This window comes from Pristis pectinata, chromosome 8 (genome assembly GCF_009764475.1).
Source record: "Pristis pectinata isolate sPriPec2 chromosome 8, sPriPec2.1.pri, whole genome shotgun sequence".
Classification (NCBI taxonomy): Eukaryota; Metazoa; Chordata; class Chondrichthyes; order Rhinopristiformes; family Pristidae; genus Pristis; species Pristis pectinata.
This window is the reverse complement of record NC_067412.1, coordinates 4298751-4312661: the sequence shown is the minus strand read 5'-3', so window position 1 is coordinate 4312661 and position 13911 is coordinate 4298751. Positions and strand designations below refer to the sequence as shown.

The 13911-nt window shown below is 44.5% G+C and overlaps 1 protein-coding gene across 3 annotated transcripts in view; it reads left to right on the top strand.

The window, feature by feature from the left end:
* The window catches only part of ccz1 (CCZ1 homolog, vacuolar protein trafficking and biogenesis associated), a 46061-nt gene that overhangs the window by 19553 nt on the left and 12597 nt on the right, over positions 1 to 13911 (top strand). For all 3 annotated transcript variants that reach the window (XM_052020843.1, XM_052020844.1, XM_052020845.1), the window contains 4 exons: positions 1315 to 1376; positions 3064 to 3175; positions 6246 to 6279; positions 9262 to 9379. In XM_052020843.1, the coding sequence (XP_051876803.1) occupies positions 1315 to 1376; positions 3064 to 3175; positions 6246 to 6279; positions 9262 to 9379 (326 nt within the window). The remainder of the gene's footprint in view (positions 1 to 1314; positions 1377 to 3063; positions 3176 to 6245; positions 6280 to 9261; positions 9380 to 13911) is intronic.

Sequence of the window (13911 nt, the reverse complement as noted above, 5' to 3'; positions counted from 1 at the left end):
AACCTGGAGTTAAGCCACAATCTGGTTGAATGAGGAGGCAGAATGGGCTGGTCCCATCAGAAGCCGCACCTTGTTTAGTCCTTTCGATTTGGGTGAACAATTTGTGCTTTTTATCGGTGTGGCTGGTTCATGGATAGGAAAGGTTTAGAGGGATGTGGACCAAACGCAGGCAAATGGAGCTAGCTTAGGTAAGCACCTTGGTCAGCACGGGCGAGTTGGGCTGAAGGGCCTGTTTCCGTGCTGCATGACTCTGTATATTGCAGTGAGAAATGTTAAGGACTGGAGGAATGATGGTTTCCATATTTCCTCATGACGTAGAAAGAAACCATTTCGGCCCATCAAGATATGCTGGCTCTCAGCACTAATTTTCCCCACATTGCCTTATTTAGGGAGCTTGCTGAGAACCCGGCTGGACAGGGTGATTGTCTCACCCCTGGCTGGACAGGGTGATTGTCCACTGGCCAGACAGTGAGCCGCCCCACCCAGCACCTTGGGTTTCCACTTCCTACACCAATAAAGCTGGGTGCTCTCCAAGGTCCAATCCATTCCATTCAGAGCAGTTCCCCCACCCCACGCCCAGTTAAAGGAGCTTCAGTTCACATCTTCTGGACCTTACAGAGACACTGATCCCATTGGGACTCAGGAGGCTTTATTTCCAGTTAGCAAAAGAAGTGGGAGGAGGGGTTCAGACTCTTTGTGACTGGGAAAGCACTGGAAGGGCAGTGGAAATACGAACTTCCACAGGAGAATTGGATAACTACGGAAAACAAAAAAATCTGTGTGGATTCGGGGAAAGAAGCTGGGGAGCGACAGCTAACTGGAGTGAGGTCGTAGGCAGTGCAGGCAATTTTTTTAAATTTCAAAATAAAATGAAATGAAATATTATTCATAATAAATGTATACAAAAGAAAGTGAAAAACATTTTATATTCATGGTCGTTACATTTAGTAGTGTTAACTTTTTTTTTAAAACCAGAGCACCATTGCCACATGTGGCTCCCTGGGGTGATGACACCTTACCATTGTTTGAGGGGCTTCCCCACGTGACTCAGCCCCTCCGTGTGCGGTAGCGGAAGGAGCCCAGACTCTGGGCCTTCCCCACAGAGCCTTTGCATTGGCTATGAGCTGACTGTCCACCTCACTGGTTCCGTTAGGGCAGGATCCCAGAGGTGAGAGGGTGACTTGTTAACCCCCTCCCCTCTGTGGTAAAGGAGTTCACTGTCAAAGTATAAGTAATTTATTATTTTGTGAATGAAATTACGATAATGTGCACAGTCGTGCTGTTTGACTCCCAACTATGTCTCTTCGCCTTTAGCTAATTGGCCGTGATTCCCCGGGAAGAGGAGGAATAACTGGAAGCCTTCACCACTATGGCAGGTACGGCTTTGCATGGTTCAGAGAACTGTGTACCACCTATAACACTTGCCCTATGTCCGTGCACCAGAACTTCCCCAACGGAACACTCCTTTTGCATGCATCTGCAGTCTCCACAGCTCCGTGCCATTGCATCACCAGCACCCCTCTGGTCCTTGACCTCTCAAAGACTTCGTCCCTCTCTGTCTCCTACAGCCTGATAATTCTTCTTTCAAAGTCACAGTCAAGTGTGTTGTCATACACACGAGTACATGTATGCACAAGTATAATGAAAAACTTACTTGCAGCAGCATCACAGGCACATGGCATCAGATAAGCAGCATTCACAAGAAAAATATAAACTATACATAAATTATCCACCATTTTTTACAAGTAAGATAAGATATCTTTATTAGTCACATGTACATCGAAACACATCTTTTGCATAGAGTGTTCTGGGGGCAGCCCACAAGTGTCGCCACGCTTCTGGCGCCAACATAGCACGCCCACAACTTCCTAACCCGTACGTCTTTTTGGAATGTGGGAGGAAACTAGAGCACCCAGAGGAAACCCACACAGTCACGGGGAGAACGTACAAACTCCTTACAGGGAGCGGCTGGAATTGAACCCGGGTCGCTGCTGTAATAGCATTACGCTAACCGCTACACTACCGTGCCTGCCCCTACACTACTGTGCCTGAACACAATTAGAACAGAAAAATAAAGTCCATTTTAGTGCAAAATGATCATAGTGTTGCTATTACTGAGGCAGTGATTAGGGTTGTGCCGGTTGGTTCAAGAACCGAATGGTTGAAGGGAAGTAGCTGTTCTTAAACCTGGTGGTGTGGGACTTCAGGCTTCTGTACCTCCTGCCCGATGGTATTTGCGAGAAGATGGCATGGCCCGGATGGTGGGGATCTTTGATGGTGGATGTCGCCTTCTTGAGGCATTGCCTCCTGTAGAAACTACCGACGGTGGGGAGGGATGTGCCTGTGATGTATTGGGCTGAGTCCACTACTCTCTGCAGCTCATTCAAATTGCAATCCCAGACTGTCATGAATGGTGTATTTTATGGATTGTTCAAGTTCCCCCGGTGCAGGGCCAGGCTGGCTCCTTATAAATAACTGCACTGATGCTTAGGACTTTATAGAGTAGTGCACATTTATAAATAAATTGCAGGCTAGTGAGGCCACACAGGGACCTAGCAATGCTCAAGTAGGTATGGTGCCTGGGCTGTGACAGTGATTCTGGACAGTGATGGTTGTGTCGGGTTTCCAAAGGGTGATAAGTCTCTGGGTTTTCATTTTGTATCCATGCAGATCACTGGGATGAAGGGCTGTCAATACTCTTGTGTAGCTAAAGCAAGAAATCGATGGTCAGTGCATGTGTGCCTGCCACTGTTCGGGCATTCTGCCGGTGATGCTGCTGTACATTGAGCTAAACTTCACTGAAAGTCAAGTCAAGGTCATTGTCACGTGCACGAGTACGGTGAGGTACAGGTACAATGGAAAAACTAGCTTGCAGCAGCATCACAGGCACGTAGGTACAGACAACACACAGAATATAAATTATACATAAAATTATACCATACAGTGGGGGGAAAAAAAGCTGCACTCTCCACGTGTTTGCACTGCAAGATTTCTTCGGCAGCAGTCTCTTATTTTACGTCTCGTAGAGGAGATCTAATTGCGGAGGTGTTTGTGTTATCTCAGGTTTCTCACTGGCCCATACAATATCAACGATCCAGAACTTGTGGTGCGGTTTCCCAGGATCTTTGTGAATACAGAGAGCACCTATGAAGAATTGCACTTAATTGTCTACAAGGTGAGGCCCGCCTGCTGTCAGTGGAACCCACACAAACTTCAACTAAATAGATAACACAAGGCCAATTACACCATGATTGGTAACAATGAAAGAAGAGTCAGAGAGTTATGCAGCATGGAAACAGGCCCTTCAGCCCAACTCGTCCATGCTGACCAAGGTTCCTTATGATGTAGAAAGAATCCATTTTGGCCCATCGAGACATGCTGGCTGATAAGTGAGAGTCCCATTTGCCTGTGTTTGGCCATATCCCTCTAAACCTTTCCCATCCATGGTTAGGAAACTGGGATGGGCAAGGAATGTTGGCCTTGCCAGGAATAAGCACTTCGAGAAGGAACTCGAAGTCTTCTATAAGGAAGAAAGGTAAATAGTTGGGGACATTCCCTCTGCTGTGGGCTGTCATATCTCTTACGGAACTACAATGCAGAGGGAGTTTATTGATGTAAAGCAGTGTGCTCTGAGAGGGTGATGGGTCAGTATGTACTATTTTTTAATTAATATATATGAAAAAGCATTCTTTCCCCTCTCCCTCCCTTCTCCGCAGTGCCTTGCAGTTCTTCATGTGCAGGTGGAGTCGCCGCAGTAATGTTGGCAACTTCTGCAGGCATGTTTTGCACAGCAAGATCCCACTAGAGCAGAACAATTGTGTCTTAGTAGACGGAACAGCATTGACCCAGACTGTCTCTTTGACGAGTAGGCATTTTGTGGATTTTAATGTAATGTTCCAGAGAATTTTTAATGCTGTTTCATTCACGGGAATAACCTAAGTTGCATTTCAAGAGTGCTTTTCCCAGCTTTGGGCCATTGAGGTACTTTGTGGAGTGCAGTCACTGCTTTAATGCAGGGAACATGGCAGACAGTTGGTGCATAGGAAGCTCCCACTAACAGCCACGTGATAACTGACCAGATAATCTACGTCAGTGATGTTGTTCGAGGGATAAACATGTGCCAGAGTGCCAAGGTAGCTCTCCCTCTCCTGACCCCATTTAATGGAACAGTACCTTTAACAGAGCAGCACTTCCCTGGGAGTGTCGGCCTGGATTCTGTCCACAGTCTCAGTTGGGGGGCTTGATCCCCTGATTTTCTGAGGGACAGATCGATTCCTGTGCCAAGTGACAATTAAAGTCACGTTATTTTAGCTCTTGTGTAATATAGCAAGTGTTAAATATTTAACTAGGGACTTGAAGCAATCATAAATTCGTAGTAAGTACAATATTGTCTAAATGAGCCTTATCCTTGATGGTTTGTGATGCAGTCAAAACAAATAAGTGATACTAATTTGATACCATCCCAAGTCAGTGCAGTGTTTTTGTTTAATTAATCTGATTGATAGGTGCATTGTTCAAGGAACTGAGAAAATGTCTTTGCCGCTCTAGTTGTTGGAGTACAATGGTAACTGATCCAGGCTGTGTCTGCACCATCTCATTAGATGGCATCGGATAAACAGACCACAGAAGCTCTTACATGCACAATGGAGCTTTTGCGTTAAATGAAACAAGTAGCTGTTGATGGCAGATCTAACTGAACCAGTTACGCAAGTCAAAGTGGGTTCCGTTCTTGCCAAAGGACCGTCGTACAGGTGACCATCCAGTAAATCTCCACCAACGTAAAAACACAGAAACACGAGGAAGCCATTCAACCCTCACACCATCTCCCCCATTCAATGTCCATGGCTGACCTTTAACTTCAGAAACCACTTTTCTACAATCATCCCATATCCGTTAATATCTAAAAATTCTATCTATCTTGAGCCTCCTCAGAGAAGTCTTGCTACGCTCTGGGTGAAGAGATTTTTCTCCTCAACTCTGTCCTGATTGGCTGACTCTTTATTTTGAGAACCAGCTCCCTGGTTCTAGCCACCAGACATCATCCCTGAATCTACTCTGCCAAGCCCCTAAGGATTTTACACGTTTCCACGAGATAACCTCTCATTCTTGTAATCTCCCAGTTTATCGAAAACCTCCAAGAGGTTTTGGGAGCTCATAAGATCATTGGTCAGAGTCAAAGTCGAGTTTATTGTCATATGCACAAGTACATGTGTGCACAGGTGCAATGAAAAACTTACTTGCAGCAGCGTCACAGGCACATAGCATCAGATAAGCAGCATTCACAAGAAAAACATAAACACAATTTTTACAAGAAAGAACACAATTAGAATAAAAAAAAAATGCAAAGTCCATTTTAGTGCAAAGTGGTCTTGGTGTTGCTAAACTGTAGTGATTAGGGTTGTGCAGGTTGGTTCAAGAACCGAATGGTTGAAGGGAAGTAGCTGTTCCTGAACCTGGTGGTGTGGGACTTCAGGCTTCTGTACCTCCTGCTCGATGGGAGCTGTGAGTCACATTGGGTTTTGCAAAATAGAACCAAATCTTTGGCTTTGGAATGTTGTGAGGCTGTCCGTTGAGAGGCTCCAAATCATTAAATACCAATGTTACCACAAACTAGGAACACTGGGGAAAAATGAATTACAAAACTTTCCCTTGACCTGCTCCAGATCCTACAGGGTATTCGATTCTTCACTCCAGCAGGGGCCATAGATTAGAAGTAGATAGGGGAAGGATCAGAGAGAGAAACTGGGGAGAAATGTTTCCACCCGAAGTGATTGGGCTCTGGAACTAGCTGAAAGAGTGATGGGGGCAGGAGCTCAGTTCTTTTAAAAGTATGAGCATCCAAAGTGAGCAACTGACAAGGCCTTGTACTGTGAGGCAGGGTCAGACTAGAAAGTTTTTGTTCGTCTGGCACAGATGTGATGGGCGAAGTACCCTCCCATGCCACAGATCTCTGCGATTTCTTCTGAGATTTCCTGTGTTTTCATTACATTTTCCTGAATCTTTCCATCAGTGGTGTAGATCGTGTGAGCAAAGCTCAGCATACAAACATAAACACAGCAACAAGAGGAAAGAGTGGTTTTCTGAAGCACATTTTGTATTAACTCAACTCTACAGCTTCTGCTTAATTTTTTTTAAAAAATCACTTATTTGCAGATCTGCCATTTTATTCATATATTGCTACTTTTGTTTTAAATGTAAATTTTTATTAAATGTTTTTGGATGCTGAAACATTGTTTTTCTTTCAGGCTATGAGCGCAGTGGTGTGTTTCCTGATTGATGGTGAGTGGCCCTATTTCATATCATTTGCAGATAAGGGCATCTTAATTGCCACTCTATATTCTCAATAAAGACCAGCTTCTATCCTGCTGTTTATAAGACTATTGAACAGTCCCCTAGTACGATAAGATGGACTCTGACCTCACAATCTACCTTATCATGGCCTTGCACCTTATTGTCTGCCTGCACTGCACTTTCTCTGTAACTGCAACACTTTATTCTGCATTCCGTTACTGCTTTTCCCTTGTACTACCTCGATGCACTGATGTGATGAAACGACCTGTATGGATGGCATGCAAAACAAAGTTTTTCACTGTACCTCAGTACATGTGACAATAATAAATTAATTTACCAACTTACCATGATAAACAGATGAATAAAATGGTTCCTCAACCCCATAGTACACTCCCTTCCCCTGTAGAAATATTTGATTTATTTCCTTAAACTTCCTAGGACTTTTTCCTCTACTTCACCTGAGGTTTTCATATGACACATTGATCACTCTTGCAAGAAGAATTATTTGACATTGGACTGTTCTCTCCCCCTTTGCTGATTTATGTCGCAACACCTTGAACTTTAAAAATCCTCATTTTGTGCTCAAATCTCTCCATCTACTTGTTACTTAGTGCCTCATCATCCTTTTCCAAATCTCTCTCTCTCTCGGAGATTTCTCCGCTGTTCCAGTTCTGTGAAACTGACTGGGTTGTTGAGACTGGATTCATAGAAACATACAGCAAGGAAACGTGTCCTTGGGGCCCACCTGTCCATGCTGACCATGATCCACGCATCAGGCCCACATCCCTCTATTCCCTTCCTATCCAAGTACCTTGTAATTGTACCTGGCTTCACCACTTCCTCTGGCGGCTTCTTACAAATATTCACCACCCTCTGTGTGGAAAAACTTACCCCTCAGATCTCCTATAAATTTCTCCTTTCTCACCTTAAACCTGTGCCCTCTAGTTTTAAACTCCTGCCCTAGGAGAGGGATTCTGAATATCTACTTTATATGTGCCCCTCATAATTTTGTAAACTTCTATAAAGTTCACCCCTCAGCTTCTCGCGTTCCAGTGAGAACAAACCCAGTCTATCCAATGTCTTCTTATAACCACAGCGCACCCTGGTGAGTGTCTTCTGCACTCTCGCTATTGCTACCACACCCGTCTTGTGTGGCGATCAGAACTGTACACAGTAAGCCATATGCTGTCTAACCAAAGCTTTGTACAGTTGCAACATGACGTCCCAACTCTTAAATGGCATCTGCCCTATGAAGGCAAGCATACCGAAAGTCTTTTTCACTACTCTGTCCACCTGTATTGCCTCTTTCAAGGAGCTATTAACTTGGACCCCAAGATGCCTCTGTACGTCAACGGTCCTAAAGTCCCTGCCATTTACTCTATACCTCCTATCAGAATTTGACTTACCAAAGTGCATTACCTCGCACTTGACTGGATTAAACTCCACCTCCCACTGCTCTGCCCAACTTTCCAGCTTGATCCATGTACCACCATCTCTTTAAACAGGCATCTTCACTGTCTGCAACTCCAGCAGTTTTCGTGTCGCCTGCAAATTTACTAATCATAGCCCCTACATTCTCTATTGCAAATAACAAAGGTCCCAGCGCCGATCCCTGCGATACACCACGTGACGGATTTCCAGTCAGAGAAACATCCACCCACCACTATCCTCTGCCTTCTATCAGGCAGCCAATTTTGAATCCGATTCACCAACACACCTTGTGCCTTAACCTTCTGGACCAGCCTACCATGCGGAACCTTGTCAAAAGCCTTAACAAAGTCCATAAAGGAAACAACTGCCGCCCTACCTTGGTAACCTTTTCAAAAAAAATTCAGTCACAAAAACCACGCTGACTCCTAATCAGTCTCTGCCTTTCCAAGTGAACATAAATTCGGCCTTCCAACAACTTTACTACCACTGATGTAAGGCTCACTGGTCTATAGTTTCCAGACTTGCACTTGCTGCCATTTTTGAATAAGCGGACAATATTTAGCTATTCTCTAGTCTTCTGGCACTTCACCTGTGGCTAACAAAGATACAAAACTCTCTGTCAGAGCCCCAGCAATCTCCTCCCTTCGGTGTTCCCTCTTTCCACAGATGCTGCTTGACTGCCGGGTTCTTCTGGCACTTCTGTTTTGTTTCAGATTCCAGCATCTGCAGTTTTGTTTGTTTCTGGATCCTTCTGCCCCCTTGCCTAAAACCCCACTCCTCTTGTGGATTCGCACTGTTTGGGTGTAGCAGGAGAAAGAGGAGCAGCAATACAGGTTGAAACTCTTTCGTCCAGCAACTCCTGTGGTCTGGCGTGTTTTGAATCTGGCACCATTAGTTCAGAGTGATCACCAGGGCGGCTTCGTCAGCTAAATTTTTTCTCTATTAGCAAAAATTGAGATAAGGAATAAAAATATGCTCTTACAGAACTTACGTGGAAAACAAATAAATAAACACGGATGTATACAGAAAACTAAACGAGTTTGTCAAGGACAATGATTGCAGGCTGCCAGTTCAGAGTGAGGCCACTTGTGGGATTTGCTTTGGAAACTGACACGGCATTCTCCGAATACTTCATGAAACAATAAAAACTATTTCTTACGGCATTAATAGTTTTCTGTTTGAAGCTTTATTCCACTTTTTATGATGTAGCGATAAATATAGAGTGTATTGGCAAGCCGTGTGTTTACGTAGGGGGTTCTCAGCACATTTTCTGCGGTCTGGCACCAATCAGGGGCCAAGGGTGCCGGACTAGAGTTTCAACTGCAAGCTATTCAGCCCCTTGAGGCTCTGGCAGCCTGGCATGTCTTCAGCTCCACATTCATGCCTGTTTCCCAAAGCCCTTGCATCCTTTAGATGAATACTTGGTGGTCAGTATGGACATGAGGGGCTGAAGGGCCTGACCATGTGCTGTATGACTCTGTGCCTCTCAATGACTCGGACCATTGGTGTAGTTGATGTGATTGCTTTGCTTCTCCTTAGCCTCAGTGGATCTGACCAGAGAGTTCTGCCAGAGACTGGACAATCTCGTGGGGCCTCAGCTCACACTCCTGGCATCAGACATCTGTGAACAGTTCAATGCCAACAAGCGGCTCTCCGCGTGAGTACAAGCAGACTCTGGGCGCTGGAACGATACGTTCAGACTGGACAGTGACGCATCAGGGCAGCATGGTGGTGCAGTGGTTAGTGCCTCTGCCTCACAGTTCCAGGGTCCTAGGTTCCATCCTGACCCCTGGTGCTGTCTGCAGTTTGCAGGTTTGAAAGTTCTGTGACTGCGGGGGTTTATCCACAGCAGCTTATTAGGCTACTATAACTTATCCCTTGGAGTAGGTGAGTGGCAAAAGAATCTAAAGGGAGTTGATGGGCACGTGAGAGAGAATAAGTTGGAATACAGGGAAAAGAGAGGGATAATGGGATTAATCTGCTGGTGGCCGGAATGAATATAATGGGCCAAATAACCTGTAACAATAAAACAATCTACTGGAGGAACTCAGCAGGTCGAGTAGCATCTGTGGGGGAAGGAACTGTCGACGTTTTGAGTCAAAACCCTGAATCGGGACTTTGATCCAAACTGTCGACACTTCCTTCCACAGATGCTGCTCGACCCGCTGAGTTCCTCCAGCAGATCATTTGTTTGTTTGTTGCTCCAGGTTCCAGCATCGGCAGTCTCTTGTCTCCAAATGAACCTCCAGTGTTGTAGTAAGTAAGTGAGATAAAATGGGTTGTGAATTTCTGGCTAATTAGAACGCAGTGACAGAGTACCATTTGGAAATGGTATACCATATTGATACAAAGAGTAGCAAATGTAATTACACAGGAAATGTGTGCTTTAAACATAGAGAGGGCTGGGCTTTGCTGGTGGACTGAACAGCCCTGACACAGGTCTTTGAGATTATGAAAGGATACGATTGGGTGGAGAGAAAGATGATACATTCAGGTAGAAGAGAACAGAATGAGAGACCAACAACCTGAAATAAAATGCTGTAAAAAAAAATTACAGACGAGGCACATTTGTAGGTGATGAAACAGTAAATATTTTGAGTGGATGACCCATCCAAGAATTTCACATAATAATCCAGCAAGGAACTTGGGAAAACTTGTCGCCTTATTTGCTGCGTGTTTTCCGCACTTGCTTTTGTTTCCAGTTTCCAGCATTTTGCTTTTGATGGCTTATTAGACACCCTCAAGTTTGCAAAAGACGATGGCAAAGGTGTTTCCACCAGGGCAACCCTAGAACTAGGGACCAAAAGTATCCGAAGACGTGATTGGGAATTCAGGGGAGACCTCTTCACTCAGAGTGGTTGTGTGGACACTAAATGTGTGAAAGGAAGGAGATACCAGTGGGGGCTGATGAAGAGGGGTGGGAGGAGGTATGTGTGAAGCATGGACATCAGTGTGTTGGCAAAGCCAGCAGCTGTTGCCCTGGAGCACATGGCAATCACTGAATGATTTAATGAGAGTGACAGGCAACACTAAAGAGAAGGAACAAGATTTATTTTAATAAAAGACTTGGATTTATATTCCACCTCTAATGGTGTTGGGACATTTGAAGTATTTCACTGCCAATGGGATGTAGTGAAATGTAGTCACTGTTGTGATGTAGGAAATGCGGCAGCTAAATTTTGCACAGCAAAATCCCACAAGCAGGACTGGGGCGATGATTAGATGATCCCTGCTTTTTTTTTAAGGTGATGTCGGTTCAGGGTAAGAGATTTGGGTCGAACAATCCAGAGATTCTTCCCCCCCCAGAGTTTTAGGCTGTGGATTTCTGAAAGGACTTAGTACCTAAACAGAGGCCAGGCCAACATTTAAGAGCAGATTCAAGTGATGAAAGGATTCAGAGATGGTTGGGCAATCCCCTTCCCATCCCTTAAACTGAGACTATGCCTCTTGGTTCCAGATTACCCCAGAAACTGCCCTTTCAAACCCTTGAAGAAACCCTTGTGTTTCTGTAAGACAACCTCTCACTCTTAACTGCAGAGAAGATAGGCCCAATCTACCCAACCTTTACTCCTCCATCCCAGGAGTCAATTGAGCCATGCTTTGTTTCAAGACAATAATATACCTTATAAAAACACAGCCTGCAGCTCCAGGTGTAATCTCACCAAAGCCCTTTGGAAATTTAGAACAAGGTAGGCTTTTGGGAATAGGACTGTTCCTCACTGGATGACACCACAGCCTGGTTTGACACATGTGGTTAATTCCTTGTGATGTATTGCGTTGTCCTGAACAGCTCTCTTGAAATGAGTACCACCTTTACTCATTTACCCACTTAGATACTGAGGATGAAGTAAATGCAACTATTTATTCTGGTAGATTTGCACCGAGGCTTTTTCAGAGATCTGGGAGTCACTGACAAGCATTTATTCCCCATCCAAAATTGTCACGCTGAGCCGCTATCTTGAAACGTTGCAGTTCTCCTGGTCAAGTCAAGTAGAGTTTATTGTCAAATGCACAAGTGCAATGAAAAACATACTTGCAGCTGCATCACAGGCACATAGCATCAGATAAGCAGCATTCACAAGAAAAACATAAACATAAATTATGCATAATTTTTACAAGAAAGAACACAATTAGAACAAAAAAATACAAAGGACGTTTTAGTGCAAAGTGGTCATAGTGTTGCTAAACTCTAGTGATTAGGGTTGTGCAGGTTGGTTCAAGAACAGAATGGTTGAAGGGACGTAGCTGTTCCTGAACCTGGTGGTGTGGGACTTCAGGCTTCTGTACCTCCTGCCCGACGGGAGCTGCTCCCACAATGTTCTTGGGAAATTCATAGTCATAGAGTTACACAGCACGGAAACAGGCCTTTTGGCCCTTCACGTCCATGCCGGCCAAGGTACCTTCCCGAGCTAGCCCCGTTTGCCTGCATTTGGCCCATATCCCTCTAAACATTTCCTTTCCATGAACCTGTCCAAATGTCCTTTAAGCGTTGTAGTTGTACCCGCCTCTAGCATTTCCTCCAGTGCTTGTTCCATGTACACACCCCCACAAAAATTGCTCGCAATCTGCATTCATCCTCTGAGGATCACTTTAGAACATTCAGAAGTCAGAAAAAGCATGACTTAAAACAACTTCTGTGTCACCTGAGCCTTCCTAACATTAAACATCTCAATCAAGTTTTCCCTTAGTCGTCTGATATTTGTACATAACATTTCCTTGCTGTAGGGAGCAAATGAGGGAACATGGTATCGGCTCTCTGTCACTTTACCCAAGAGCAAGGAGCTTGAAATTATATTTTTAAAAAAATGAGCAAACTTACAATAATTGGAAAAGGATCTGAACAGGCAGTGAATGGAAGGATATAGACCATGTGGAGGATGGGATTAGTTTGGATTAACATCATGGTCTGCACAGACATACTGGGCCAAAGGGCCTGTTCCTGTGCTGTACTGTTCTATGTTCCAAATAACTGAAAATTTCAGCAGGGTTGTTGGCAAGTGGATGTGATGTGTACTTGGGTGTATGCAGCCTGTATGAGTGTCTTGACTTCGTAGCTTGAAGGTTAGAAATGAATGGAATTCCCCAATGTTAAGGCCCAGCCTCAGTTCCCGGTGTGACACGGATCATGATCTGGTCGTTTTATCAATACATCTGAGCAGTGTTTGGATACCCCAAGGCCTTTCGTTATGACTGACTCCACCTAAAATTGTACTGGGAACTAATGGCCCAGTTTGTGAGGGTTTGTTCATGGTCATCAGAAGTGTTTTTAACAGGACTGGTGTCCTGTTACCCGATATCCAGAATCACCTTTGTTGTTAATTAATTTTTTAAGTGTAGTGTGAAATGGATGCCAGCTGTTTATTTTTGATGATTGCATTGTTGGATCTGCTGAGTCCAGAAGATCTATGCAATACTTTTTAACAATACCAGTTTTGTGGTTTACAGTCCTGAAAATAATGCATTTATTCAACCCTTTCACAATATTCTAAAGTGGTTTACAACTCAGGAGTGCTTTTAGGTGTAGCCTGTGTTGTGCTGTAGGGAACACTGTGCATAACAAGCAGCAATGACCAGATCCCTCTAATTGAGGGATATTGCTGGTCAGTTCACCCCCCCCCCCTCCCCCCGCTTCTTTAAGACGATGTAAGAACAGCTAGGGCAAGTCATCTGGAAGACGGCCCTTCTGACTGTGCAGCACTCCTTCCGTACTGTCCCGGCAGCGCCAGTGTAAACTTTTGTGCTCTAGTCTCTGGAGTGGCACTTGAACCTATGGTGCTCTGCTAAGGAAGCAAGACAGCTCTAAATACGGCTTATTCGATATGGATGCCAGCGAGGTATTACTGACACGTGAGCATCATGTTACATTTAGTTTGGAATATTGTCTCAGGAAATCTAAGATATATTGAAATGTAAATTTTTATTGAAATTTAAATTTAAAATGTATTGAAATTTATGAAATTTGAAATTAAAGCTTGTAGTTACTGGTGGATCTACGATGTTACCTCTGGATTTGTGAAGGTTACATGGTGGTTTCACTTGGGCGAGCTCAGTCAGATAACGGGCATCGCTGCTCCCGTTTCCCAGTCTGTTGTCTTCCTCCGTGCTGCAGTGATGGTGACCCAGTATGGACACACCACTTGTCTGCTTCTCACCCTCCCTGTCTCTAGGTTTCCCTTCTCGACAGCTTCT